At 51.4% G+C, this 25,929-nt stretch overlaps 2 protein-coding genes across 12 annotated transcripts in view; one reads left to right on the top strand and one right to left on the bottom strand.

The window, feature by feature from the left end:
- The window catches only part of PIK3CD (phosphatidylinositol-4,5-bisphosphate 3-kinase catalytic subunit delta), a 74,712-nt gene extending 54,053 nt beyond the window's left edge, over positions 1 to 20,659 (top strand). For 4 of the 8 annotated variants that reach the window (XM_064281235.1, XM_064281233.1, XM_064281237.1 and 1 more), the window contains 22 exons: positions 6,972 to 7,141; positions 9,662 to 9,890; positions 9,971 to 10,200; positions 10,615 to 10,794; positions 11,106 to 11,255; positions 11,720 to 11,809; positions 13,185 to 13,406; positions 14,121 to 14,217; positions 14,314 to 14,444; positions 15,515 to 15,565; positions 15,638 to 15,805; positions 15,937 to 16,058; positions 16,262 to 16,405; positions 16,572 to 16,671; positions 16,792 to 16,970; positions 17,053 to 17,168; positions 17,366 to 17,444; positions 17,966 to 18,133; positions 18,766 to 18,889; positions 19,069 to 19,214; positions 19,615 to 19,747; positions 20,392 to 20,659. In XM_064281235.1, coding sequence (XP_064137305.1) covers positions 7,001 to 7,141; positions 9,662 to 9,890; positions 9,971 to 10,200; positions 10,615 to 10,794; positions 11,106 to 11,255; positions 11,720 to 11,809; positions 13,185 to 13,406; positions 14,121 to 14,217; positions 14,314 to 14,444; positions 15,515 to 15,565; positions 15,638 to 15,805; positions 15,937 to 16,058; positions 16,262 to 16,405; positions 16,572 to 16,671; positions 16,792 to 16,970; positions 17,053 to 17,168; positions 17,366 to 17,444; positions 17,966 to 18,133; positions 18,766 to 18,889; positions 19,069 to 19,214; positions 19,615 to 19,747; positions 20,392 to 20,529 — 3,138 coding nt within the window. In that variant the 5' untranslated portion in view covers positions 6,972 to 7,000 and the 3' untranslated portion in view covers positions 20,530 to 20,659. Of the gene's footprint in view, positions 1 to 2,667; positions 2,768 to 6,971; positions 7,142 to 9,661; positions 9,891 to 9,970; positions 10,201 to 10,614; positions 10,795 to 11,105; positions 11,256 to 11,719; positions 11,810 to 13,184; positions 13,407 to 14,120; positions 14,218 to 14,313; positions 14,445 to 15,514; positions 15,566 to 15,637; positions 15,806 to 15,936; positions 16,059 to 16,261; positions 16,406 to 16,571; positions 16,672 to 16,791; positions 16,971 to 17,052; positions 17,169 to 17,365; positions 17,445 to 17,965; positions 18,134 to 18,765; positions 18,890 to 19,068; positions 19,215 to 19,614; positions 19,748 to 20,391 lie in introns of all 8 variants that reach the window. The other 4 variants (XM_064281236.1, XM_064281238.1, XM_064281239.1 and 1 more) reach the window with 4 other exon arrangements.
- A 1,608-nt stretch (positions 20,660 to 22,267) lies between these two features.
- CLSTN1 (calsyntenin 1) overlaps positions 22,268 to 25,929 on the bottom strand; it is a 91,034-nt gene continuing 87,372 nt past the window's right edge. For all 4 annotated transcript variants that reach the window (XM_064281245.1, XM_064281243.1, XM_064281244.1 and 1 more), the window contains 3 exons: positions 25,411 to 25,546; positions 24,815 to 24,999; positions 22,268 to 24,066 (listed from right to left, as the gene is read on the bottom strand). In XM_064281245.1, coding sequence (XP_064137315.1) covers positions 23,866 to 24,066; positions 24,815 to 24,999; positions 25,411 to 25,546 — 522 coding nt within the window. In that variant the 3' untranslated portion in view covers positions 22,268 to 23,865. The remainder of the gene's footprint in view (positions 24,067 to 24,814; positions 25,000 to 25,410; positions 25,547 to 25,929) is intronic.

The following is a 25,929-nucleotide window of genomic DNA, read 5'->3' on the forward strand; positions in this document are numbered from 1 at the left end:
CATTAGTGACTGTCTCTGGCATTTGATTACGTCCCTCCCACACCGTGCTGTGTCTTCCTCTCTTAGGAGTGAGAGTTTTTTGGTATGAAAGTATTTCCCTGCATCCAGATGGGTGAGTGTAGTTGAAGGCTTCATTTCCAGAGTGCTCAGGGACGGGGAGGGGGCAGTGGTGGTTCGGTGATAAAATTTTTCCCTTTCGATTCCCAGCAATGCACTTCGTATGCAGCCACCACCTGTCTGTCGATGGAGGCTTGTGTGTTGCTGTGATGCTGAAGAGGTTTTAGTGGAGCTTCCAGACTAAGGAAGACTAGGAAGAAAATCCTGGTTGTCTACTCCCCCAGATCAGCCAGTGAAAACCCTATGGATCACAACCCGGCATCGGGATGGTGCGGGACTGGACAGCAGCCCTGTCCGTTGTGTATGGAGTTGCCTCGAGTGCAGGCCGACTTGATGGCAGCTGCCAACAACAACAACAAGGGATAGGGAAGTTAGCGTGCACTTCTCAGAGCCCAGGCCCTTTGGCAAGAGCCCCTGGGAGCTCATGCCATCTCTGGCTCATAGGGTTGGGTGCTCAAAGGTGCCCCCTGACTTTTCAAGCTTGGCCAAATCATATATGGGATTGTAAGTGGGTTCTCTCGTATTTCTGACTGTTCCTCGAGCTTCGAATCAAAAAGGCCTTTGACCTGACCAGCCTCAGAAAGAGGAACCCAGTAGGATGTGGTTTTACAATCAGAGGAAGCGAATGCCAGCAATGGCGACATGGTCGTGCCAGGTGATATGTGGGTCCCACTGCTCGGAGCCAAGAGCGAGGCCCAGGCCCAGCTGGTAGAGCCAGCAAAGCAACTGCTCTCTTACACTAAACATTTCCTTTCGACTCTTTTTTAAAAGTCATTTAAATCTAGGAGAATGTGACCTTAGGATAAAGAAAAAACAATCATAAAACAGAAAGACAAAGATTGATAAATTTGACTGCATCAACATTGAAAACTTCTGTTCATCAAAAGATACCATAAAATGAAAGGATAACACAGACTAGAAGATATTTCCAATAAAGGAATTAAATCTCAATACATCAGAAAATCCTACAGACCAGTAAGAAAAAGACAGCCCGTGGGAGAACGGCAACTATTAAAAGCAGGCAATTTGCAAGAGATAAATATTGTCACATTCTTTTTTGCATTAACTCTTTGAAATCTGGTGTGTGTTTAACACTTACAGTACATTGCTATTCAGATGCTAAATTTTCATCAGAAATACTTGATTTATAGGTAAATTTCATACCATTTACAAGTGAAAAAGTAGGCTTACGGACCCAGGTTGTTTCAAACACACTCAAAAGTTTTCTAATAACTGGATCGGGTATCAGTTTTTGAATTAAAACGAGAGCATTTGAAAAACTTACTGCCTCAGTCACAGTAGCCACATTTCAAGTGCTGAAGAAACACATGTTGATGGTGGCTACCATGTTGGACAGCAAAGGGCTAGGGTATATACCTCTAAATGGATTGGTCGTAGGTCATATGTTGTTAGCTGCCCCAATTATGGCGACACCACGCACAACAGAATGGAATGCTGCCCAGTCCTGCACCATCCCCATGATGGGTTGCATATCGAACTGTTAGGATTCATAGGGTTTTCACTGGCTGATTTTCGGAAATAGTTTGCCAGGCCTTTCTTCCTGGTTGGTCTTAGTCTGGAAGCTCTGCTGAAACCTGCTCAGCATCATAACAACACGCAAGACTCCACTGACGGATGGTAGCTGTGCGTGAAGTGTGTTGGCTGGGAATGGAACCCAGGTCTCCCACATAGAAGGTGAGAATTCTACCTCTGAATCACCACTGTCCCCATATCATAGGTTATTCACATCATTAAATATTGCCAGGTGTCTTCCCAGATGGTAGCACCAATTAACAAGCATACCACTGTTGTATAGTGTTAGAATCTCCGTATCTTCGTCAGCACTTAGAATTGTCAAACTTTTTCATTCTTGCTAATATTGGTATGAAATAAATGGTCTCCTGTTGTTTTATTTGCATTTCCTTTACTATCTGTAAACATTTATCTCCTGCAAATTGCCTGCTTGTAATCTTTGCCCATTTTCCCATGGGCTGTCTTTTTCTTATTGGTATGTAGGATTTCTTTGTGTATTCTAGATTTAGTCCCTTTGTTGGAAGTATCATCTCCTAGTCTGGGTTATCTTTTCACTTTGTTTATGGCATCTTTTGATGGATAGAAGTTTTCAGTGTCAATGTAGTTGAATTTATCAATTTTTGCCTTTCTGTTTTATGATTTTTTTTTTTCTTTATCCTAAGGTCACATTCTCCTAGATTTAAATGACTTTTAAAAAAGAGTCGAAAGGAAATGTTTAGTGTAAGAGAGCAGTTGCTTTGCTGGCTCTACCAGCTGGGCCGAGGCTTGCCCTTGGCCCTGAGCAGCGGGACCCACACATCACCCAGCACAACCGTGTTGCCATTGCAGGCATTCACTTCCTCTGATTGTAAAACCACATCCTAGCTGGGTTCCTCTTTCTGAGTCTGGCCAGACCAAACCCTTTCTTTTTTGTGATTTTTCTATATTGATTACATGTCTATAATTACCACATTTTGGACATATTGGGTTAAATAAAGTATATTATGAAAATTTTACCTGTCTTTTTGCTTTTTTTAGCATTGTTGTTATTTGCCCTTGAGTCGCCTCCGACTCATGGTGACCTTGTCTGTAACAGACCTAGACGTTGCCTGGTCCTGTGCCATCTTTATAATCATTGGTAAGTTTGAGTCCCTTGTTGTGGCGCTTGTGTCAGTCCATCTCATTGAGGGGTTCCCTCATTTTTGCCGACCCTCTGCTTTAATAACCATGGTGCCCTTCTCTAGTGATTGGTCTTTCCTGATGACATGTGGAAAATAAGCCAGCAAAGTCTCGCTTTTAAGGAACATTCTGGTTGTATTTCTTCTAAGACTGATTTGTTCATTCTTGTGCCAGTCCATTCTTCTGGAAGTCAGTATTCTTTGCCAGCATCACAGTTTGAATGCATCAATTCCTCTTACGTCTTCCTTTTTCATTGTCATGACATTGTGTATGTGGTTCACATATTTCTGTTGGACAGTGCTGAACTTGACTCTCACATGAACTCAAGGAGTGTAAGAATATACATTGCAGCACTGTTTGTGGTAACAAAAAGAAATTAGAAGCATGCCTTGAGGTTCCTCAACAAGTTGTTGTTAGGTGCAGTCAAGTGGGTTCCAACTCACGGAGACTCTGCCTATAGCAGAGCAAACACGGCCCGGTCCTGCGCCATCACCGTCGTTACTATGTTTGAGGCCATTGTTACAGCCACTGTGTCAGTCCATCTCATTAAGTGTCTTCCTCTTTTTTGCTGACCCTCTACCAAGCGTGATGTCCTCTAAGAACTGGTCTCTCCTGATAACATGTCCAAAGTACGTGAGAGAGTCTCGCCATCCTCATTTCTAAGAAGCATTCTGGCTGTACTTCTTCCAAGACATATTTGTTTGTTCTTCTGGCAGTCCATGATATATTCAATATTGCTCGCCAACACTGTAATTGAAATGCATCAATTCTTCTTTGGTCTTCCTTCTTCATTGTCCAGGTTTCTCATGCATAACGAGGTGATTAAAAACACCATTGCTTGGGTGAGGCACACGTTAGTCCTTAAAGTGACAGCTTTGCTTTTTAACACTTGAAGGAGGTCTTTTGCAGCACATTTGCCCAATGCAATATGACGTTTGATTTCTTGACTGCTGCTTCTATGGTCATTGATTATGGATCCAAGTAAAATGAAATTCTTGACAACTTCAGTATTTTCTCCATTTATCATGATGTTGCTTATTGGTCCAGTTGTGAAGATTTCTGGTTTCTTTATGTTGAGGTGTAATCCATACTTCATCAGTAAGTGCTTCAAGTCCTCTTCACTTTAAGCAACTGAGGTTGTGTCATCTGCATAACGCAGGTTGTTAATGAGTCTTCCTCTAATCCTGATGCCCCCTTCTTCTTCATATAGTCCAACTTCTTGGATTATTTGCTCAGTAAACAGATTGAATAAGTATGGTGAAAGGATACAACCCTGATGCCCACCTTTCTTGTTCTGTTTGAACAATTGCCTCTTGGCCTATGTATGTATAGGTTTTTCATGAGCACCACAATTCTGGAATTTCCATTCTTCACAATGTTTTCTGTAATTTGTTATGATCCACATAGTCAAATGCATTTGCATAGTCTAAACATTTTTCTGATATTCTCTGTTTTCAGCCATGATTCATCTGACATCAGTAATGACATCCCTTATTGCACATACTTTTCTGAATTTCTGCAGTTTCTTGTGGAGGTACTGCTGCAACCATTTTTTAATTATCTTCAGCAAAATTTTACTTGCGTATGATACTGTCAATAATTTTTGCATTCCGTTGGATCACCTTTCTTTAAAATGGGCACAAATATGGATCTTTTCTGGTAGGTGCAACTCCAGACGCAAAGACCTGGAGTTAGAAAACCAAAAGGGAAAAACATCCTCAGCATTCCTCAAGCTGAAGGAGCTGAAGAAAAAATTCAAGCCTTGAGATGCAATACTGAAGGATTCTATGGGCAAAATATTGAACGACACAGGAAGCATCAAAAGAAGATGGAAGGAATACACAGAGTCACTGTACCAAAAAGAATTGTTCGACATCCAACCATTTCAGGAGGTAGCTGTCTTCAAGATTTCTCGGCACAGATGAGTGAGTGCTTCCAGCATTGCATCCATTTGCTGAAACACCTCAGTTGGTATTCTGTTGATTCCTGGAGCCTTGTTTCTCACCAGTGCGTTCAGTGCAGCTTAGACTTCTTCCTTCAATACCATTGGTTCTTGATCCTATGCTACCTCCTGAAATGGTTGGATGTCGAACAATTCTTTTTGATACGGTGACTCTGTGTATTCCTTCCATCTTCTTTTGATGCTTCCTGTGTTGTTCAATATTTTGCCCATAGAATCCTTCAGTATTGCATCTCAAGGCTTGAATTTTTCCTTCAGCTCTTTCAGCTTGAGGAATGCTGAGCATGTTTTTCCCTTTTGGTTTTCTAACTCCAGGTCTTTGCACATTTCCTTATAATACTTTGTCTTCTCGAGCTGCCCTTTGAAATCTGTTCAGCTCTTTTACTTCATCATTTCTTTCTTTTGCTTTAGCTACTCTGTGTTCAAGAGTAAGTTTCAGAATCTCTTCTGATATCCATTTTGGTGTTTTCTTTCTTTCCTGTCTTTTTAATGACCTTTTGCTTTCTTCATGTATGATGTCTTTGATGTCATCCCACTACTCATCTGGTCTTTGGTCATTAGTGTTCAGGATATCAAATCTGTTCTTGAAATGGTCTCTAAATTGAGGTGGGATATACTGAAGGTCATACTTTGGCTCTTGTGGGCTTGTTTTAATTTTCTTCAGCTTCAAATTGAACTTGCATACGGGCAATCGATGGTCTGTCCCACTGTCGGCCCCTGGCCTTGTTCTGACTGATATTGACCTCCCTCATCTCTTTCCCCAGATGTAGTCATTCAACAAGAGAGAGGTAAATAACTTGTGGTTTATTTACACAGTGAAATATCATACGTGAGTTCAAATGAATGAACTAGAGCTACACGTTATCAGTGTGGATGAATCTGAAGAACAGTGTTGAGTGGCAAAAACAAGGTAGAAAACTTAAGATTCATACAGGGTTTTAAAACATGTAAATGTATTAGGGATTGCTTGTGGATACATATCTGTATACTAAAAGTCTAAAAACATGCATGGAAATGATAAACAACCAGATTCCAGGTGATGGTAACCTAGAGTGTGGGGGGACCCACCATCAGTGCTTAACCACTTTGCCACTAGGGCTCCGATGGGGGGTAGACAAGGTCCTTTAATTGTGTCTGTAACATTTTGTCACTTACTGGAGATGGTACATGGATTTGTTTATACTTTGATATGGCTGAGATGTTGCAAAAAATTGTTTGCTGCCCAAAGGCATTTTTTTTCCTTTTTCTCTCTTTTTTATTGTGTTGAAAATATACACAACAAAACATACATCAACAATTTCTCCATGTATAATTAAGTAACATTGATCACATTCTTCTAGTTGAATATAATATCCTTTTCCAAATCATTCCACCATCATTAACATCAACTCAATGCCCCCTAAGCAAGAACTCCCCCTTTCCCTCTCCAACCCACCCCTGGTAACCACTAATAATCTTTGGTTTCTACCTATTTGCTTATTTCATATAAATGAGATCATACAGTATTTGTCCTTTTGCAACTGGCTTCGCTCAGTATGATGTTTTCAAGTTTCATCCCTGTTGTAGCAGGTATCAGGACTTCATTTCTCTTTATGATGGAGTAGTATCCCATTGTATGTATATACCACTTTTGTTTATCCATCCCTCAGCTGATGGACATTTGGGTTGTTTCCACCATGTGGCTGTTGTGATAAGCGCTGCAATGAACACTGCTGTACATGTGTCTGTTGGTGTCACTGCTTTCTAGTCTCTTGGGTATATACCCAAAGCTGTTTTTAAGTCATTTGGTTTCTGGCTATTAAGTGTCAAAGAACTGCTACCTTCCAGTCCTTCTAATGCCCTGGGTTGTCTGCCCAGTGTTCCTGATGTCCCCTGGCTTTGCGAGCTGGTGGCCATGGCCAGGCCTCCTAGATGTGTGTGTTCCTGGGAAAAAAGGATTGGCATGAGTCTGTTGGTGTCTTGGTTTTGGTGCACTGCAGTGAGGGTTTGCGACACTGTTCCCTATGTGATGAGGAGCAGCACAGCTGAGACTGTGGCCTGGGGCAGTGGGAGCCACAACCCCCCCCTGGGCAGGAAGAGGCCCAGAGGGAGGCAGCTTTGTGTGTCTGTGGGCTAGGTCCCAGCCCTGAGCCTCCAGCTGTCATGGATTTCTGACTTGCCCAGATCACCTGGGTCACTTACTCTGTCTTTGCTTCCTCTTCAGGGCAACTGGCGCCTGAGAGGTAGAACAGGATGCCCCCCGGGGTTGACTGCCCTATGGAATTCTGGACCAAGGAGGAGAACCAGAGCGTGGCGGTTGACTTCTTGCTGCCCACGGGTGTCTATTTGAACTTCCCTGTGTCCCGCAATGCCAACCTCAGTACCATCAAGCAGGTATGACCTCGACCTTAAGCCAGGTCCTCAGAATTTAGCATTCAGAGAGACAGACAGACTCTCCCACTCACATGCATAGTTTATCAGATTTGGGAGCCTCAGAGAAGAATTTTAAAAGATACAATTAATACCCGAGAATTGTTTAAAAACTTGCAGTTACATTCTATATATCATTCCAAATTCCGCTTCCCCACTTTAACAGTGTGTTTATCCTAGCTAGGTCACAGCAGAAGTTTCAAGGTGCTGGTTTCAGTGGCGACTTGCATCCCATTGTGCCATTGTTGGGAGCACACTCCATCCATGGCCACTTAAGAATTTTATTAATCTTTGTCTTCAGCACTGACCCCTTAGTAAATATCTTTGGAAGCAGTTTTTGTTGAATAATTTTCAGGGTGAATTACTGAGTAAAGGATGAAACATCTGGATGTATTTGGTAGATATTAGCACAGTACTGGAAACCCTGGTGGTGTAGTGGTTAAGTGCTATAGCTGCTAACCAAAAGGTCGGCAGTTCAAATCCACCAGCCGCTCCTTGGAAACTCTATGGGGCAGTTCTGCTCAGTCCTATGAGTTGGAATCAACTGGACAGCAACAGGCTGTTTTTTTTTTTCCCCCCTTTTTTTGGTCATGTTACATTCAAAGGGCTTATCCTATCTACAAAGTATGGAGTTTCATGGTTCTTGCCTTGGGCTGCCAAAGGGTGAAACCATCTCTCAGAATTTTAAAAGTGATAATTGGGAACAAGAAAGAAAAAGGAGAGGCCATGGACATCCTTGAGTTTTATCTTCCCTTCGGAGGATTTCTTTGAAAATTAAGTCTACGTTTTTCTGTTATGAAAGTAATATGGACATGGTAATGGTTGAACAACGTGATAAACGTAATTAATGTCGCTGACTTGTATATGTGAAGAATGTTGAAACGGCAAATATTTTGTTACATTATATTTACCACCTCCCCCCCCCCCCAAAAAAAAAGCAATATAGACCCATTAAAATTTAGGAAAAGTAGAAGAAAAAAATTACCTGTAATCCAGCCATATGAGAAAACCACAGTTAACACTTTGGCTATTTCCTGTTTTCTATATAGAATGTGTTGTTTTTTTCCTGCATAACAGTGATCGTTCTGATTATTATGAACTTTTATTTCCTTTTTTTTTTCTGAGTTAACATTATAACATCTTTCTTCATTGTTATTTTATATAAATATCATTTTAAAGTTAATCTTATTTTTTTGCTTATAGAAGCTATGCATGCTTGTTATTCAGGTTCAAACACTACGAAAATATAAAACATAGATGTCAGCCCCTACAGCCTCACCCCACAGAAGGCGTGAACCAATTAGCTTTAATTTCTTTATATGTTTATCTATACTACAAGTCAGCAAACTTTTTTCTGTAAAAGGTCAGAGAGTAAATATTTGAAACTTTGCTAGCCATAGAGTATCTGTTGAAACTCCTCAGCTCTGCTGTTGTAGCACAGGAGCGGCCGTCAACAATATGTAGCAAATGGGTGTGGCTGTGTTCCAATAAAACGTTCTTTACAAAAACAGCTGGTGAGCCAGATTTGGCCCACACAATGTAGTTCGCTGAACTCTGGTCTATGTTAATAAATATGTTTATTGTTGTTTTTTATGAAAGTGGGTTTGAATTATATCTGCTGTTCTACAACTGGGGATTTTTTTCAGTTTAGCGATGTACCTTGGACCCCTCCATGCCCATATGTATAGGAATCCCAGATTCTGGCCCGTAGTGTTGATGGGCGATGGCTGTTTCCTCCTCTGTGCTGAACATCTTTGTACTAAAGCTTGACTCTTGGACTGCTTCTCCTTGGAGAGTTCCTAGGGAGACCTCACTTTGGGGGGACACTGTGGAGCTGAACACACTCTATAGATGTGTTTTATTTGGCCCATTCAGTGTGTTAAACTTTTCTGACTTAAAAGAAAAACCATTGCCACCGAGTCAAATCCAACTCATAACGACTTCATGTGTGTCACAGTAGAACCGTGCTCCACAGGGTTTTCAATGACTGATTTTTGGAAGTAGATCACCTTTCTTCCAAGGCCTCTCTGGGTGGGTGGGCTTGAACCGTCAACCTTTTGGTTAGCAGCTGAGTGCATTAACCCTTTGTACTACGTAGGGACTCCCTTTCTGATTTAGTTGCCAACATTTAGAACTCAGGTGAGTTTGTCTAATGGCCAAGGGAACGAACCCCAGAATGATTAGCTGGGGGGGTGTCTAAAGGCCATGTTCTAGCTGCTGTCTCCCAGGGTGACTTCAGGGCGACCTTGGGACATAGCACTCAGCCCCAGACCCCAGCGTGTACCCTGTATATTCTGAGAAGAGCAGTAACAGAGAATCCTGGGCACCATGTAGTCAGTGCTCAAGGGCTCTGGAGAGGGCGCCAGTCTTGGAGTCTTGCCTTTGCCCTCTTGTTGGGCCATGAGGAGTGGGAGCCCGAGTCTCGCTCCTCCCAGCTCTCTGTGGTCTTGGCTGGAGGAGCTGACTGGTGCCTGTCCCTCCCAGGTGTTGTGGCACCGTGCCCAGTATGAGCCCTTCTTCCACATGCTCAGCGATCCCGAGGCCTATGTGTTTACCTGCGTCAACCAGACGGCAGAACAGCAGGAGCTGGAGGACGAGCAGCGTCGACTCTGCGACATCCAGCCCTTCCTGCCGGTCCTGCGCCTGGTGGCCCGCGAGGGCGACCGTGTGAAGAAGCTCATCAACTCACAGATCAGCCTCGTCATTGGCAAAGGTGCCCCTGTGGGTGGATCCCATCGACCGGGGTGGGCCTTCCAGGCATCCCATGCTGAACAGCCCTTTCCCACCTCTCAGGCCTCCATGAGTTCGACTCCTTGCGAGACCCGGAGGTGAATGACTTTCGCACCAAGATGCGCCAGTTCTGCGAGGAGGCGGCTGCGCACCGGCAGCAGCTGGGCTGGGAGGCCTGGCTGCAGTACAGCTTTCCCCTGCAGCTGGAGCCCGTAGCTCGGGGCTGGGGTGCTGGCACCCTGCGCGTCCCCAACCGGGTCCTCCTGGTCAATGTCAAGTTTGAGGGCAGTGAGGTGAGCCTCGCCCCCCATCCCAGCCTAGACGTTGCTGTGGCTTCTGCTGGGGGTGCTTCCCCATGATCCCCCAAGTTCACTTCCCTCCAGTAGTACCAGATGGTATTTACAAGGCGTCTGTGCGCGTGAAGGCTCAGCCAGACATCCACCAGGCGAGCTGGATCAGTCCCACCGGTGGTCTCAGTATAACAGAATGCAGTATAACAGTGGCATTAGGTTATCGATCTGTTCATTCATTCAGTCAATACTTCCTGAGCGTCAGCTAAATGCCCTTGGCAGTGGACACCTGAGACCCTCATGGAGCTCACCTTCCAGGGTGGGGGGTTCCTGCTTTAGACAATTAAGGCCCTCTGTGCCCCAGAATGCCATGGGACCTCCACAGGGCAGAGGGCTGACCCACTGTCCTCCTCCCAGGAGAGCTTCACCTTCCAGGTGTCCACCAAGGACATGCCCCTGGCACTGATGGCCTGTGCCCTCCGGAAGAAGGCCACTGTGTTCCGGCAGCAGCTGGTGGAGCGGCCGGAGGACTATGCACTGCAGGTGAACGGGAAGTACGAGTACCTCTATGGCAGCTACCCCCTCTGCCAGTTCCAGGTGAGGCCTGGGGGGCCCCGTATCTGTGCTCCCTATAGCCCTGGGCTAGGCCTTAGAGTGAGGAGAGCTGGTCCTCGGGCCCCCTTCAGCCTCCTGAGCCAGACCTTTGGGGGTCTCGGCTAAAGCATTCCCTGCTGGGTTGGACCTCTCTGTGAGCACAAGGAGATACTCCATCTTGAGGAGGTGGTTGGGGACCCCAAGAGGCCTGGGTTTGGTGGTGGTCTACAGAGGGGGGGCGGTGTTCCCAGGGAGCCTGTTGTCCAACGAGTGGTTAGGAGGTGCCCATCATCAGCTCGTACTGCCCCCCTCAGTACATCTGCAGCTGCCTGCACAGTGGGCTGACCCCTCACCTGACCATGGTGCACTCCTCCTCCATCCTGGCCATGCGGGACGAGCAGAGCAACCCCGCTGCCCAGGTCCAGAAGCTGCGCACCAAGCCACCCCCCATTCCTGTGAAGAAGGTGAGCCAGCGCCCTCCACGACTCTCCCCTCTATCCCTCTTCCTGCCTGTTGGCCAAGCCTAGAGCCTGTTGGGCAGCGCCCCGGGGTAGCTGTCGGTCCAGGGCCCCCAGCCTCATGGCTGGTCAGTGTGGAGAGTTGGGGTTTGACCCTGGGAGGCTCACAGACTAATGTCCTTGGGGGCAGAGGCTGGCTGCCCTGTTGCCCTGCCCCATGGCCACCAGCTCCCCACACTCTCGGCAGAACTCGATGGCCTGTAGATCTCAGGCAGGGTGGGCCCCTGGGTCATCTGCCCGGCAGCTTTTCTGGTAAAGGATGGTGTTGTGGGCCCCTGTTTGAGCTTTGCCACAAACCTGCAACACTCGCGCCCCACTCCAAGTGGCGGCCAGGGGAGTGAGCCCAATGACAGCATTCTGGATTCTTCCACTGCCTGGGCCGTCACCAGCCCTACTTCTCTCCTCCCCAGCCCTCCTCTGCGTCCCTGTGGTCTCTGGAGCAGCCATTTTGCATCGAGCTGATCCAGGGCAGCAAAGTGAATGCCGACGAGCGCATGAAGGTAGGGGCTCTGGGGGCAGGTGGGGAGCCAGGGGCGTTTGCACAAACAGGCGGCTGTGGCTGGAGGGGTGGCAGAGGAAGAAGGGGGATCACACGAAAGCCACCTGACCACATTACCCAGCATCCCTGCCCGGGGTGGTTTGTGAGCTGCTTCAAAACAGGAAGCCGCGTTGGGGGCAGGCTGGCTGGCCTGAGAGACCAATTCACAGAAACTTGGGGCGAGTTCTGGGTATTCAGCTTGGTGGAGGTGGCGGGGACCAGGCCCAACTCCAAGATGCAGGAACCGCAGAGTCTGGCTGGGGGTGGGTGCCAGAAGGCATGGAAGGAGCTGGTGAAGGCGGGGCTTGCAGGTATGTGTGGCCGTCACTGTCTCACCCCGGGGAGCCAGAGATCAGGCCAGGGTCCACCTCTGCTGCAAGGACAGTATGGGGACTGGAGCTGTGCTGTTTTCTCTTCCAAATATGTGACACTCCTAACCCAGTCTGTCCTCAGAACAGCCCTGTGAGGTGCAGGGCTTATTGTCCCACTTGTGAGTCCAGAGGGATTGAGTGTCATACCCATGAGCATTTTTTGATGGAGGACTTTTATAAGCAGGCAGGTCTGGGCTCCCCCAGTAGAATCATGGTGGATTGGATCAGATGGGCTGGCAGGCAACAGACTTTGGCATGGGGCAGTGGGAGTGGGGGAGGCAGGCTGGGGACTTCCCAGCTCATGGGGGCTCATAAAAAATCCCAAGAAATGAAGGGAGCCCTGGGACGTTGGAGCTAGAAGGACTCTTGGAGCTCCCACGCACATGTGGGGAAACTGAAGCCCAGAGCAGGGGAAGAGACATGTCCTGGGGTCCCACAGAGCCAGTGGGGGAGCTGAGACCAGGTGCTTCCCCCACCCATGGCCACTGGGCCTTGTCCCATGCAGGCAGCCTGGCCCTCCCTCTGCCATACCACCTTGTTCCACATGGCAGTGGGACTCATCCCCACTTAAATGAGGGCATTTAAGGAGAAGAAAAGGAACCCTGGTGGCATAATGGTTTAAACACTCTGCTGCTAACCTAAAGATTGGCAATTTGGATCCACCCAGCAGTGCCACGGAAGATAGACCTGGCAATCTGCTTCTGAACGGTCACAGCCATTGAAAACCCTATGGAGCACGGTTCTACTCTACACATATGGGGTTGCCATGAGTCAGAATTGATTCAATGGCAACTAACAACAAGGAGGAGGAGATTCGAGCTGTTAAATGGGGTGGGGAGGCCTGGGAGGGAGAGGGGCTGGGCCTCTGCCCCGGGCCTCCATCTGGTTGGATCTGGGCTGCCCGCTCACCCGTGATGCCCTCTCACCCGTGCTGTCGGCTCACCCATGCCCTGGCGCCTCCCACAGCTGGTGGTGCAGGCCGGGCTTTTCCATGGCAACGAGATGCTGTGCAAGATGGTGTCCAGCTCAGAGGTGAGCGTGTGCTCGGGGCCCGTGTGGAACCAGCGGCTGGAGTTCGACATCAGCATCTGTGACCTGCCCCGCATGGCCCGGCTCTGCCTTGCACTTTATGCAGTGATCGAGAAGGCCAAGAAGGCTCGCTCCACCAAGAAGAAGTCCAAGAAGGCGGTGGGTCAGACTGGGGTCCATACCCCCGAGGGCCAGTGTACCTCCTGCTGGGCCCAGTCTTGCCCCTGAGCTGGGCTTCTCTCCATTCTCCCAGTCTGGATGGGGGCTCTGGGGCAGACCTGCAGACCCCAGCCTCCCAGCCTCACCCCTCCCTGTCTAGCCTCCACCCCTCCCTTGCAAAGGCTCTGGTGGCTGGGCTGTGAGCAGGCTACTTGGACTATCTGGGCCTTTGGTCCTGTGGGAGTCTGGAGGCAGCTTCTTGAGGTGGGAGGGACAAAGCTGCTGTCCTCTTGGGGAGCAGAAGGCCTAAGTCACACCATCAGGAGCAGGTGGTGGTGGGATCCTGAGTCCCACCAGTCCTGCTGACTCACGGAGAGCTGAGTAGGGCCAGCTCTCTGGGAGCTGATGTGGTTGGTTTGGGGGTTTCTCAAGAAGCCAAGGGTGGAGGTGCCACTGGGAGCAGAGGGCGCAGTAAGGCAGCTGGCCTTTCTCACTGAGATTCTGATAGGGAGGAGAAAACACTGGGTTCCCCCTATCTAAGCAGGGCCTCCTCCGAGGTCTGGTTGGGAGACTTCAGCTGGGGTCTGAGTCTTCTCGCACATCACCTTGGGATGTCTGGGTGAGGACAGGGGAAGCTTGGCCTGGAGGCTGGTCCCATTTTGCAGATGAGCAAATTGAGTCCCTTCTGACCCTGACCTGCTTTGTCCTCCCCAGGACTGCCCCATCGCCTGGGCCAACCTCATGCTGTTTGATTATAAAGACCAGCTCAAGACCGGGGAGCACTGCCTCTTCATGTGGCCCTTTGTACCAGGTCTGCGAGGCTGGGAACAGAGGCTTCAGGGGCATGGGGAGCCCCACTGGTGGTGGTGTTCCCCATGCACCTGACTCCATCTGTCTCTGTGTTCAGACGAGAAAGGGGAACTGCTAAACCCCACAGGGACTGTGCGGAGTAACCCCAACACAGAGAGTGCTGCTGCCCTGGTCATCTGCCTCCCTGAGGTGGCCCCCCATCCCGTGTACTACCCTGCCCTGGACAAGGTCAGTTTGGGGCAGGACCTCGGCTGGGTTGGACCCCCATACCAGGACCTGCCCTGCCCGGAGCCTATGGGGTCAAAGGGGAACTTTCAGGGCCCTGCCTCAGGTGCTTCCCAGAGCAAGGTCTCTGCCACCCCATGAGTTGCCCAGCGCTTGTCGGGGGGGTCGGGGGGGTCACTATGCACAGTGGGGGTGTCCCTGACTTTCTGGAATCTTCACTTGCCTTAGAGCAGAGGTTCTCAACCCGGGCAATATTGACCACCCCTCCAGTGCCTGGTGGTACAATGATTAAGCACTCGACTGCTGACGGAAAGGTTGGCCATAAGAACCCACCCCTCGGCTCCTCAGGAGAAAGACCTGACAGTCTGCACCCATAAAGATTAAACAAATAACTTGTTGCCGTCGAGTCAATTCCGACTCATAGCGACCCTATAGAACAGAGTAGAACTGCCCCATAGGGTTTCCAAGGAGCGCCTGGTGTATTTGAACTTTTGGTTAGCAGCTGAGCCCTTAAACCACTGCACCACCAGGACGCCCTGTAAAGATTACAGTCAAGAAAACTCTATGGGGCAGTTCTACTCTGTCACACGAGGTCGCTATGAGTCGAAATTGACTGGACAGCACCTAACAATGACGGGATATTGGGCAATGTCTGGAGACGTTTTTTGTTGTTAACTACTGTGGAAGGGGAAACCCTGGTGGCATAGTGGTTAAGAGCTACAGCTGCTAACCAAAAGGTCAGCAGTTCGAATCCACCTGGTGTTCCTTGGAAACTCTATGGGGCAGTTGTACTCTATCCTGTAAGGTCACTATGAGTCGAAATTGACACAACGGGTTTGGTTTTTGGTTTAGTGTGGAAAGTGGTGCTACTGGCATCTAGTGGGTGGAGAGCGGGATGGTGCTAAACTTCCTACAAGGCACAGGAAACCCCGCGATAGAATCATCTGGCCTGAAACGTCAGCAGTGCTGAACTTGGAAACTGTGCCCCAGAATCTGAAAGCCCTGCTCGGGGCTGGCCCAGGGGTGGCCAGTGGGGGGCATTACTGAGAGCAGGGCTGGTGGTTGTGTTGCAGATCCTGGAGCTGGGGCGGCATGTGGAGCATGGGCGCTTCACAGAGGAGGAGGTGAGCTGGGTGTGAGGTGCGGGGCAGGGAGAAGAGTGGGTGGGGGCGGCCCTCACCCCCTGCGCCCCTCAGCAGCTGCAGCTGCGGGAAATCCTGGAGCGGCGCGGCTCGGGGGAGCTGTACGAGCATGAGAAGGACCTGGTGTGGAAGATGCGCCATGAGGTCCAGGAGCGCTTCCCCGAGGCGCTGGCCCGGCTGCTGCTGGTCACCAAGTGGAACAAGCATGAGGATGTGGCCCAGGTGGGCAGGGGGTGGGGGCGGGCAGAGCCTAGTCAGCCTGGTGGCCCCCTCCCCTGGTAGCCTCCTCCCCATGGCCTCCACCCCTGACAGCCCCCCCACTCCATCACCCTGAGCCCCTCCCCCTCCCCCAGATGCTCTACCTGCTGTGCTCGTGGCCCGAGCTGCCTGTCCTGAGTGCCCTGGAGCTGCTGGACTTCAGCTTCCCAGACCGCCACGTGGGCTCCTTCGCCATCAAGTCCCTGCGCAAACTCACGTGAGTTCTGCAGGCTGCTGGGGACTGCTGGGCATTGGAGCTGGAAGGAGGCTTTGCCCCAGCTGCCCACAAGAGGCCACTGCTAGGGGCCACTGAGCCTCTTGGGACCTGCTGAAGTGAAGGCTGCCTCTTGCTCCTGCCTTGCCTCCGCCCACTGTGGGCCCTCTATCTGCAGTGGCCCCAGTAGCCTCCCTTCTTCGCAGGGACGATGAGCTTTTCCAGTACCTGCTGCAGCTGGTGCAGGTACTCAAGTATGAGTCCTACCTCGACTGTGAGCTGACCAAGTTCCTGCTGGACCGGGCACTGGCCAACCGCAAGATTGGTCACTTCCTCTTCTGGCATCTCCGGTAGCCCAACTCCCCCCAGCCTCTGTGTCCCCCAGGGCGGGAAGGCCATGGCGGGAGAGGGGCCTCTGGTCCTCTGACCCCGAGTTTCTGCAGGCCTGGGTGTCCTGACCACCTGGGTCCCAGGGGCTGGCCCTGCCAGGGACTCAAGCCTCTCCTCTCCCTTCAGCTCTGAGATGCACGTTCCAGCGGTGGCCCTGCGCTTCGGCCTCATCATGGAGGCCTATTGCAGGGGCAGCACCCACCACATGAAGGTGCTAATGAAGCAGGTGAGGCTCCAACCTCTGCACCCCTCCCTAAGCTGGGCCCCTTCGAATCACTCAGCCTAGCGAGGCCCAGAGCTCAAACCCTCCCAGCCTGTTCCTCCCAACCTCCCGTTCTCTGGCCAGGGGGAAGCACTGAGCAAACTGAAGGCCCTGAACGACTTTGTCCAGCTGAGCTCCCAGAAGACCACCAAGCCCCAAGCCAAGGAGATGATGCACATGTGCATGCGTCAGGAGACCTACCTGGAGGCTCTCTCCCACCTGCAGTCCCCGCTCGACCCTAGCACCCTGCTGGCTGATGTCTGGTAGGCCTGCCCATGCCCCACCAGGGCCTCTGCCTGACTGCCCCTGGCCCCTCGGCTGCCCACTGACCGATCTCTGGCCCAGCAGCGTGGAGCAGTGCACCTTCATGGACTCCAAGATGAAGCCCTTATGGATCATGTACAGCAATGAGGAGGCTGGCAGTGAGGGCAGCGTGGGCATCATCTTCAAGAACGGGGATGGTGAGTGGGCAGGGCCTGGGAGGGACCCCGCTGAGGCCTTCCCCCCTCCATGCCTGTACTGACCTGGGGGATGCCTGTGAGTAACTCCTACGGGGAGAGCTGAGAAGACAGACCCGGGACTTCAGGGCCTGGACGTGGCTTGGAGTGCAGAGCCCTCCAGAAATTTGTGTTTTTCCTTTCTGTGGCTGGCTGGACAGACCTCCGCCAGGACATGCTGACTCTGCAGATGATCCAGCTCATGGATGTTCTGTGGAAGCAGGAGGGGCTGGACCTGAGGTGAGGGCCCCTTGTCATCCATTTGTCTCTGCACAAGGCCTAGGGCCCTGTGCCCTCTGAGGGGCTGCCTGTCAAAGCAGCTGTTACTCTCCCTGCTGAGAAAGGGCTGTTGTAAGAAGAGCTGGGGCCATTTCCATGTCCAGGGAAGGGGGCGATGGTGGCAGTAGGACGTGTGGAGAAGGCTGTTCCAGGCTTGGCGTCTCCTCACTCGCCATTGTTTTCTTCACCCCAAGTGTCCCTGGCTTCCTGCCTCATCTTTGGAAGTAGTGATGTCTTCTTCCAACCACCATGGTTTTTTCTTCTGAGCCAGCATGAGCTCAGCCAAGGTGCTGAGCTCTCCCCTTGGGGTCTTAGGTGCCAGGGCTGACTCTCCAAGGGGACTTGGAGTTGTGGGCTCCTTCCCAGCTCCTTGAACAGCACCTCCTATGGTGGTTTTGGGTACCTCGAGGTCTGTGGGGCCAAGCAGCGCCAGGGACAGGCCTTGACCATGGCCTTTGCCTCCCCTCTCTGCACTGGCACAGGATGACCCCTTATGGCTGCCTCTCCACTGGGGACCGCACAGGCCTCATCGAAGTAGTGCTCCACTCAGACACCATCGCCAACATCCAGCTAAACAAGAGCAACATGGCAGCCACAGCTGCCTTCAACAAGGATGCCCTGCTCAACTGGCTCAAGTCCAAGAACCCGGGGTTGGTTTAGGGCCCTGGGGACAGATGCTCTATCCTTCCCAAGAGGGGTGGCTTGGGAGGGACTGGCCTCTTACTGTCAAAGGTGAGAGGAAGGGGCTGTGACATTCAGGCTGAGAGGCAGCCCATGTCTGTGTTGGGATAGGGGGTCTCTGTTCCTCCACATATCACTTATTTATTGCTGTGTGGCAATCATTCAAAAGTTAGGGACTTAACCATTTATTGCTCATCAATCTGCAGTTTGGGCTGGGCTTAGCTGGGTGATTCTTCTGCTGGTCTTGCTTGGGGTCACCTCATGCGACTACTGCCATCTGGTGGCATGATGGGGCCTGGAGGATCAACAATGCCCCCACTCTTATGTCCGGTAGCTAGTGCTGGCTGTCAGCTCTGTCCCTCTCCATGTAGCCTGTCCTCATTTGGTATACCAGCCTGGGGTTCATTTATGAGCAGGTGTGTCCAAGAACTGCAAGGTATCTTAAGCCCTAGGCTCTGTAATGCTCCCAACATCACTTCCTCCACATTTGTGGCCAAAGCAGGTCACAAGGCCAGCCAGATTCAAGGGGAGAGGAATAGCCCACAATTCTTGGTAGGAGCTACAAAGCGTTGTAGCCATGATTTCAATCTTCCCTGCCCAGGGAGGCCCTGGACCGAGCCATCGAGGAGTTTACCCTCTCCTGTGCTGGCTACTGTGTGGCCACCTATGTGCTGGGCATTGGCGATCGGCACAGTGACAACATCATGATCCGTGAAAGCGGGCAGGTAGGTGGTGTGGGCGGCTGCCACATGGGCAGCCTGTGGCCCCTGGCCATTCTGCCCTGCACACAATTCCTGGGCAGAGTCCCCTGTTAGCCTGAGCCGCACCATGCCCCCTGGATACTCCACACCTGGCGGCTCGCCTTCTTGACGCCACCTCAGCCTTTGCTCTTCCTTCCCCTTAGCTATTCCACATTGATTTTGGCCACTTTCTGGGGAATTTCAAGACTAAGTTTGGAATCAACCGTGAACGCGTCCCGTTTATCCTCACCTATGACTTTGTCCATGTGATTCAGCAGGGGAAGACAAACAACAGTGAGAAGTTTGAAAGGTGAGGGCACCTTAGACCCACTAGGGGTCCCTCAGTCCCCAGTGTCCCAGTGAGGGAGCAGAGGTCCCCACAAGCTACAGGGATGGGGAATTGGCCCTCCCGCACTCCAGCCCCCATTCTGGGTTACTGAGGGATTTGGAACATGTTCCTGCCTTCTCAGCAAGGAGCACCCCCACCCCAGCTCTGAGTGCCCTACTGGGGCAGTGGCGGGGGGTGGCATCCATAGGTCACGTATGTGTAGTAGGCTGTGGCATGGGGGGTCAGTTAGAGGAATCCGGGGCTTTGTGTACATGGCCTGTCTTCAGAGCAAGGACAAGTGCTCTGGGGAAGTTGCCAGGCGGCCTGGGCTTGGCAGTGGCCGTGAGGACCAGAGCCACAGTCTCTGTCTCCACCTCTGCAGGTTCAGGGGCTACTGTGAGAGAGCATACACCATCCTGCGGCGCCATGGGCTGCTCTTTCTCCATCTCTTTGCCCTCATGAGAGCAGCAGGCCTGCCTGAACTCAGCTGCTCCAAAGACATCCAGTATCTCAAGGTGAATCACGACCACCACTCCAGGGGGGATGCCAGGTGTAGCCAGACTTCCCAAGGTTTCCCTGCAAGGGATGCGAGCCAGGAGAGTCCGAGTGTGGTGGACCCCATGGGCTTTCCTACCTCATGCATTCCTTGTGCCCACCTGGTGGCCAGTGGCCAGAGCAGGACTCGTGCTGCCTGGCTTTAGTCCTTGGCCTGCTGCAGACATGTTTTTGGCCTTGGTCAACCCACTTACCCTCCTTGGACTGCGGGCTTTTCATTCATACAATGAGGGGCTGGGTTAGGTAGTTTTCTTTCCTGCATCTTTTCAGGTGAGAAGCTGGGGTGGGTAGTGAGGATGGATTCCCTCTTGGTGCTAATTCCTGCAAAACAAAACTGGCCCCCCGCCCCCTTCCTCCTGGAGCTATTGTCTCCACTGGAGAAGACAAAGCTGTCACCCATGGGCTGGGGGGCCAAGACACCCTGGCAGTTTGCATCCTTATTCTGTAGGTGGGTCACCCTGACCTGTTTCACTTTGGGACTGGCTGTAGCCTGACTCCTTCATGCACTTCTCTTAGGAGGGAATTTAGAATATCCAGAGGGGCAGTAGGGCTGCGTTCCTGAGCCATGCACTGGGTTAATACTGCTTTGATGCTTTGGCCTCAGGACTCCCTGGCGTTGGGGAAAACGGAAGAGGAAGCACTCAAGCACTTCCGGGTCAAGTTTAACGAAGCCCTGCGAGAGAGCTGGAAAACCAAAGTGAACTGGCTGGCCCACAACGTGTCCAAAGACAACAGGCAGTAGCCCTCTGGCCCCACACGCTGTGGCTCCTAGCCCTTGTGTCAGGAGCAGGGACGACCTTTATCCCAAAGGCCTGAACTGCACCTCATTGGAAAGAACCTACACAATTGCCTTTTGTTTACACTGAACGAAATACTTGCGTTTATTTATTTATGACTTGAAATGTTAAAGGGACTAAACAGCCATAAAAAGAAATGCAGCATTTGAGCCTGGTGGAGAGGAACATGGGGCGCCCCCAGGCTGCCCCTCAGTGGAGGGTTGCAGCCCCGAGTCTTCCAGCTGGTGATCTGGGCCCAGCCCGACTTCTCTCCTCCTGGGAGCTGCCCAGCTGTGGGAGTGTCGGCTCCAGCAGTCACCTGGTGCCTACTGTCCAGAGAGGCGCCCAGTCCTCAGCCTTCCTCTCACCGCCTGTGCTGCCCAGCCCCCATTGACTGTGATTCGGGGTAGCCACCCCCCCACCCCAAGGACACCCGGTGCCCTCGAGATTCAGGGATGCCTGCTGCACTTCGCTTTTAAAGTAACTCTTGGGCCCGGGGATCCTCTCATCTCTGCTGTAAAGCCATTTTGTGTGCGGATAAGAAATACAGCCAAACTCCTTACTGAACCTCCATGGCTAGGGAAAGCTGACCCGGCTGCCACAAAGAATAATATATGTGGGTACTCCAGATGTGTTAAAAATGTTGGGGGAAAAAAAGTTGAGCTTGTTTTGGCTCGTCCTGGCTCCAAATCATGGGGAAAGCAGGTTCGAGAGTACTCTGTGCAATACCTGGGACCAGCCTTGGAGAGCGGGGTTCATTAAGGTATGGGAGCTGAGCTTTTTTTCCAGAACTGTCATTTTTGAAAACCTGCTGTGAGTCAATGGTACCAGACGCATGAGGGGTCTGGGGCCTGATGGAGTCTTTCTCTGATGGTACTTAGCTCTTGGCCTTAGGCCTCAGGGCAAGAGCCAGGCTGGGTCAGCAGTTCCCAACCATCTGGATTCAGAAGCTTCAAAAATGCAGATTCCCGGGCCTCTCCCACCTTCCGAAGTTGAGGGACTCAGGAATCTGGGTTTTTAGCAGCCCACAGGTGGTCCTGATGTGCTAGTGGCAGGCCTGGGACCAGCTAGGCTACACCACTGCCTCTCCAAAGGCCTCCTGAGGCTCAGCAGAGCCGTGGTAGCTGCCCTCTCAATAGCCCAGTGCCTGGCTTAAAAAAAGAGGCAGGTGCTAAATGTGGGTATGGTTAGAGTCAAGAGGAAGTGCCCTGCTCCAGGAGGTGGCTGGCCCCGGATGGCTCTGCCCCCCCCACCCCATCTGTCAGTGTCACTCAGAACACCTGGCTCATCTGAAGTCACCAAGTGACTACACTCTTCCAGAGTGTGTGCTGAAATTAACAGCTCCACCCCGCCTGTTAGGAAATCGAAGGCTGAGTGCCCGTGTCTATGTATATTCTGTTATTTATTGAAGTGGGTCTGCGTGCTCTCCGGTGTGGGCAGCATTCCTTTGCACAGACACAGCGATTTGGGGATTGGGTGTGTAGTCTGTCTGCCTGGTGAGAAGATTTCCTATTTTTTTTAATCATTTACTGTTTCTGTACGGGGAAGGCGAGTTCAACAGTGCTGATGGAGGCCAAGACCAGCACTCTGTGAAACCTCGGAATGAGGTGAAACCAGGTTAAAAAAAGAAATAAAAGCCTTGTTATGTCATGTCTCCACTCAGAAACAGCAAGGGGAACGAAGGATTAAAAAACAAGAAGCGGCTCCAAGTGGTTAGAACCAGAACTTTATTGTAGCGTATACACTTTCTGACCTAGCATGAATATACACATCTGAAGAGCGACACCCATGGTGGCTACAGACACATGAGCACAGTCCCCTCTCCACGTTAGGTTATCAGTGGTCTAGACAGCAGCTACGGTGGCGGGGTATGGAGGATGGCTACACAAGAGCACAGGATGACCGTCCGTTTTCTTGAGAAACTAGCAGTTATGATCACAGGACAGTATTCAAAATTATCTGCCCACTCCACCCCGTTTTAGAAATCTAAAATTTTACATTTAAATTAGAAAAAAAAAAAAAGTGGCCCTGTGGGTTTTAGGTCCTGACTGTTCTCTCTTCTCCCTTCTTGCCACTGGATATGGTGTGACACCTGGGGCAGGGTCATCCGGGGGAGGGTGGAGGGGCAACAACTGCCGGGGAAAATCTAGCCGGTGGCTTTTGTCTGGAGAGGCTCCTTGCAGCCCATCTGCTCCTCGGCCGTCCTGAGTCCGGCTCGCTCAGGCCTGCTGCTGTCCCCAGACCAAGTGCCCAAATGGTCCAGGCAATGGTTGTCCATTTGTGTCATCTATACATTATGTCACCAGCAGAGAAAGATACATTAAGTATAAACAACAAGGCTGCACAAGAAGAGTTCAGATGACTGTACAAGGAGTGTGTAACAGACCGGTGATCCCAGCAACGCACTCCCACCCCCACCCCCTCCACCAAATTAGCAATAGGGAGAATCCCAAAAAAGAAGAGCTTTTTTTTGGCTATGTCCAGCCTCCACAGAAGGGCCCCCCAGCCAGTCTCCCCAGCCAAGCAGGACACGAAGCCTGGACCCCCAGCAGGCTGCCCCACCCACACTCGGAGACCTGAGGCTGGATTGTACCAAGTAGGGCATGGACCCCTGCGGGACCTGGGGACCTGGGTGGGGGGACAGGTTCCTCCTTGTTCTGGCGGGGTGGGTAGGCCGGTGAGAGCAGGGAGCCCATGAGGGTCTCCGCTGCACGCAGGAATCTGAATTTCACTTTAAATTCCAGTCCTTGATTACATTAGCACAACCGACACAATAGAATTCCAATTTATTTACAGAATATTAAAAAGTCAGTTAATCATCTACATATCAACCCCCATTTCGCCATTTTATACATGCACTAGTTTGGAAAAAATAAAAATTTTTTTAAAAAAAGAAAAAACAAAACTGGTTACCAGGTCGGAGTGAGCAATGTTACCCTTGGTCAGTAAGTCCGTCAGTGCGGCTCCAGGAGGCGCGCGCAGCCATGTCCGTCCTCACAGGCTAGACGGGGCCTGCGGACACCATGTGTGCGTGTCTGAGCGCAGTGGGTCACTACGCAGAACAAGACGACGGCTGAGGGCGTGGGGGTCGCTCCTCACGTAACTTGGACGAGATCCAGGCAGAGGAAGGGGTGTCTAAGTCCTATACACCAAGCGGGGTGGACGACGGGCACTGGGGAGGAACTGCAGACCTACTGGCCGAATGACTTTTTACATCGTGGATCCTTGGGACGAGTAGGGTGGGGGTGGCAAAGTCTTCAGAAGCGGAAAAGAGGGCCAAGGAGAAGCCAGGGCTGCTGCGGTCAGTAGCTGAGGGTGGAGTCGTCCCATTCCAGCTGCTGCTGCTGCCTGCTGGCACCCGCCTGGTCCCCGTGCCCCCCTTCCTCCTCCTCGCTGCTCTCTGACTCTGCGCTGGTAATGTCGTCATCCTCCTCGCCCTCCTCGCTCTCCTCCTCTTCCTCCTCTTCCTCCTCCTCCTCACTGCTGTGCTGGTCCTCATAAGTCTGACCAAGAGATGGCAGGTTAAGTCCGGCTATTTGGCCCTCCGCCCGCACCCCAATCACCCAGTGCTGAGAAGGGGCCTGTGTAGCACCGGAAGTTGCCTTATCAGAGAGAAAAGAAAAATGAAGCTCTGATCGCCACCCCATGTGCACACGCCAGGGAGACACATCAGCGTGGGAAGAACTGTGCCAAGGTGCGTCGGTCTCCCCACCCAAGAAATGTGTCTCATGTGGGCAGAGGCCGGCAGGTAAATGAAGAGAGAAAGAGCAGTAAGTGGATGAGAATAGGTCTGGCATAAGCCATGCTTCGACTCGTACTACTTAGTATGGCCTCGAATAAGGCACCTCTGACCCTGAGTTAAGGAGCAATGGTGGCGCAGCGGTTAAGTGCTCAGCTGCTAACCGAAAGGTCAGTGGTTTGAACCCACCAGCTGCTCCACGGGAAAAAAGACCTGGCGATCTGCTCCCATGAAGGTTTCAGCCTACGAAACCCTTCAGGGCAGTTCCACTCTGTCCTACAGGGTCACTATGAGTTGGAATCGACTCAACAGCACACACCGATGAGCTTGAGTTTACCCACCTGAAAAATGAGGATGCCTACCTCACAGAGTCGCTGCAAAGATTGCCTGAGCTAAAGTATGTAAACACGGTGGACAGGGGAGGGGCCCAGACAATGGGTCTGTATGTGGTCAGCCTGACTCTGGTCTGACCTTGGCTGGTTTTCTGTTCCTGGCCGCCCATCCACTCCTACCTCCATAGGGTTCACGGTGATGGTCAAGGCAGAGTCATCCCAGTCCATCTCGCTCTCTTTCCCCGTATCCTGATCCCTCATGGTTCGCTGGTGAGCGGCCCGGATCCGGAACACTCCCAGGATAATCATGAAAACCAAGAAGCTGACACACACAATGATCACGACAGTCGCGGTACTGGGGACAACTGCAGCGAGGGGAGAGATGGAGTGAGTGTTAATCACATGATCTAACTCCTCCTTGGCTACACAAGGTCAAAACGGGCTGTCAGAACGCCTGTCTGATCCCCAAAAGATGGGAAGAAACATTAGAAAATGCTCAGCCCGGGTTTCAAATCTGGGTTCTGTCACTGGCTGCTCTGTGACCTCGGAAAACTCAACGTGCCCTCTGCCAGTGCCTAATTTTTTCATGAGTGACAAGGGCTGGTCATGCCTGACTCACCACTTGGGAGTGGCTTTGGGGACAGTGATGTTCTCCCAGCGGGGTCCTCCCTGCCCTTCTGCATTTGGGGGCAGGGAAGGCAGGGGAAGGAGGCCTGCACTCTGACCCGGCTCAGGTGTCAAGAGGGTGTGTCAGCAGAGATGCTCCTCCACCCTACCTGCGAAAGGATGGGGACTGGCCAGGTTGTGCCCCGACAGGTCGACGAAGGAGCGGTGCTCGGGGTGCACAAACTGCGGCTGTGCGGCCATGTGGCTAGCGTGCTCCACGGGGTTGGCTGTGTGGATCACGTTCACCTGCAGCAGAGAGAGACAGGACTACTGGCCAAGGGATAAAAATGGAATCAATACGTTGACACAGACCAGCATCACTCAGAGTGCGGACCCTGAACTAGGGCTGGTCTGCAAACTGTGCAACATCTGTGACAGCAGCAGGGCAGAAATCCAGAGTGGGCATTTGGAAACTTCTTCAACAAGCTGATGCTGCCACAGCAACCCAGGAACACACTGCTTTTCTAAGAACTCATTCTCATTGTATACAAAACCCCTCCACAGCAGATTGGGGGAAAAAAAGAGAACAGGAAATTCAAGAAGCCCTGGCATAGACCATTGTCCCCTTTTCCCAAAAACCACAGCCATGTGGCAGACAGCACAAACCATAACCACTTATTTCCTTTCAA

This window comes from Loxodonta africana, chromosome 3, assembly GCF_030014295.1.
Source record: "Loxodonta africana isolate mLoxAfr1 chromosome 3, mLoxAfr1.hap2, whole genome shotgun sequence".
NCBI lineage: Eukaryota > Metazoa > Chordata > Mammalia > Proboscidea > Elephantidae > Loxodonta > Loxodonta africana.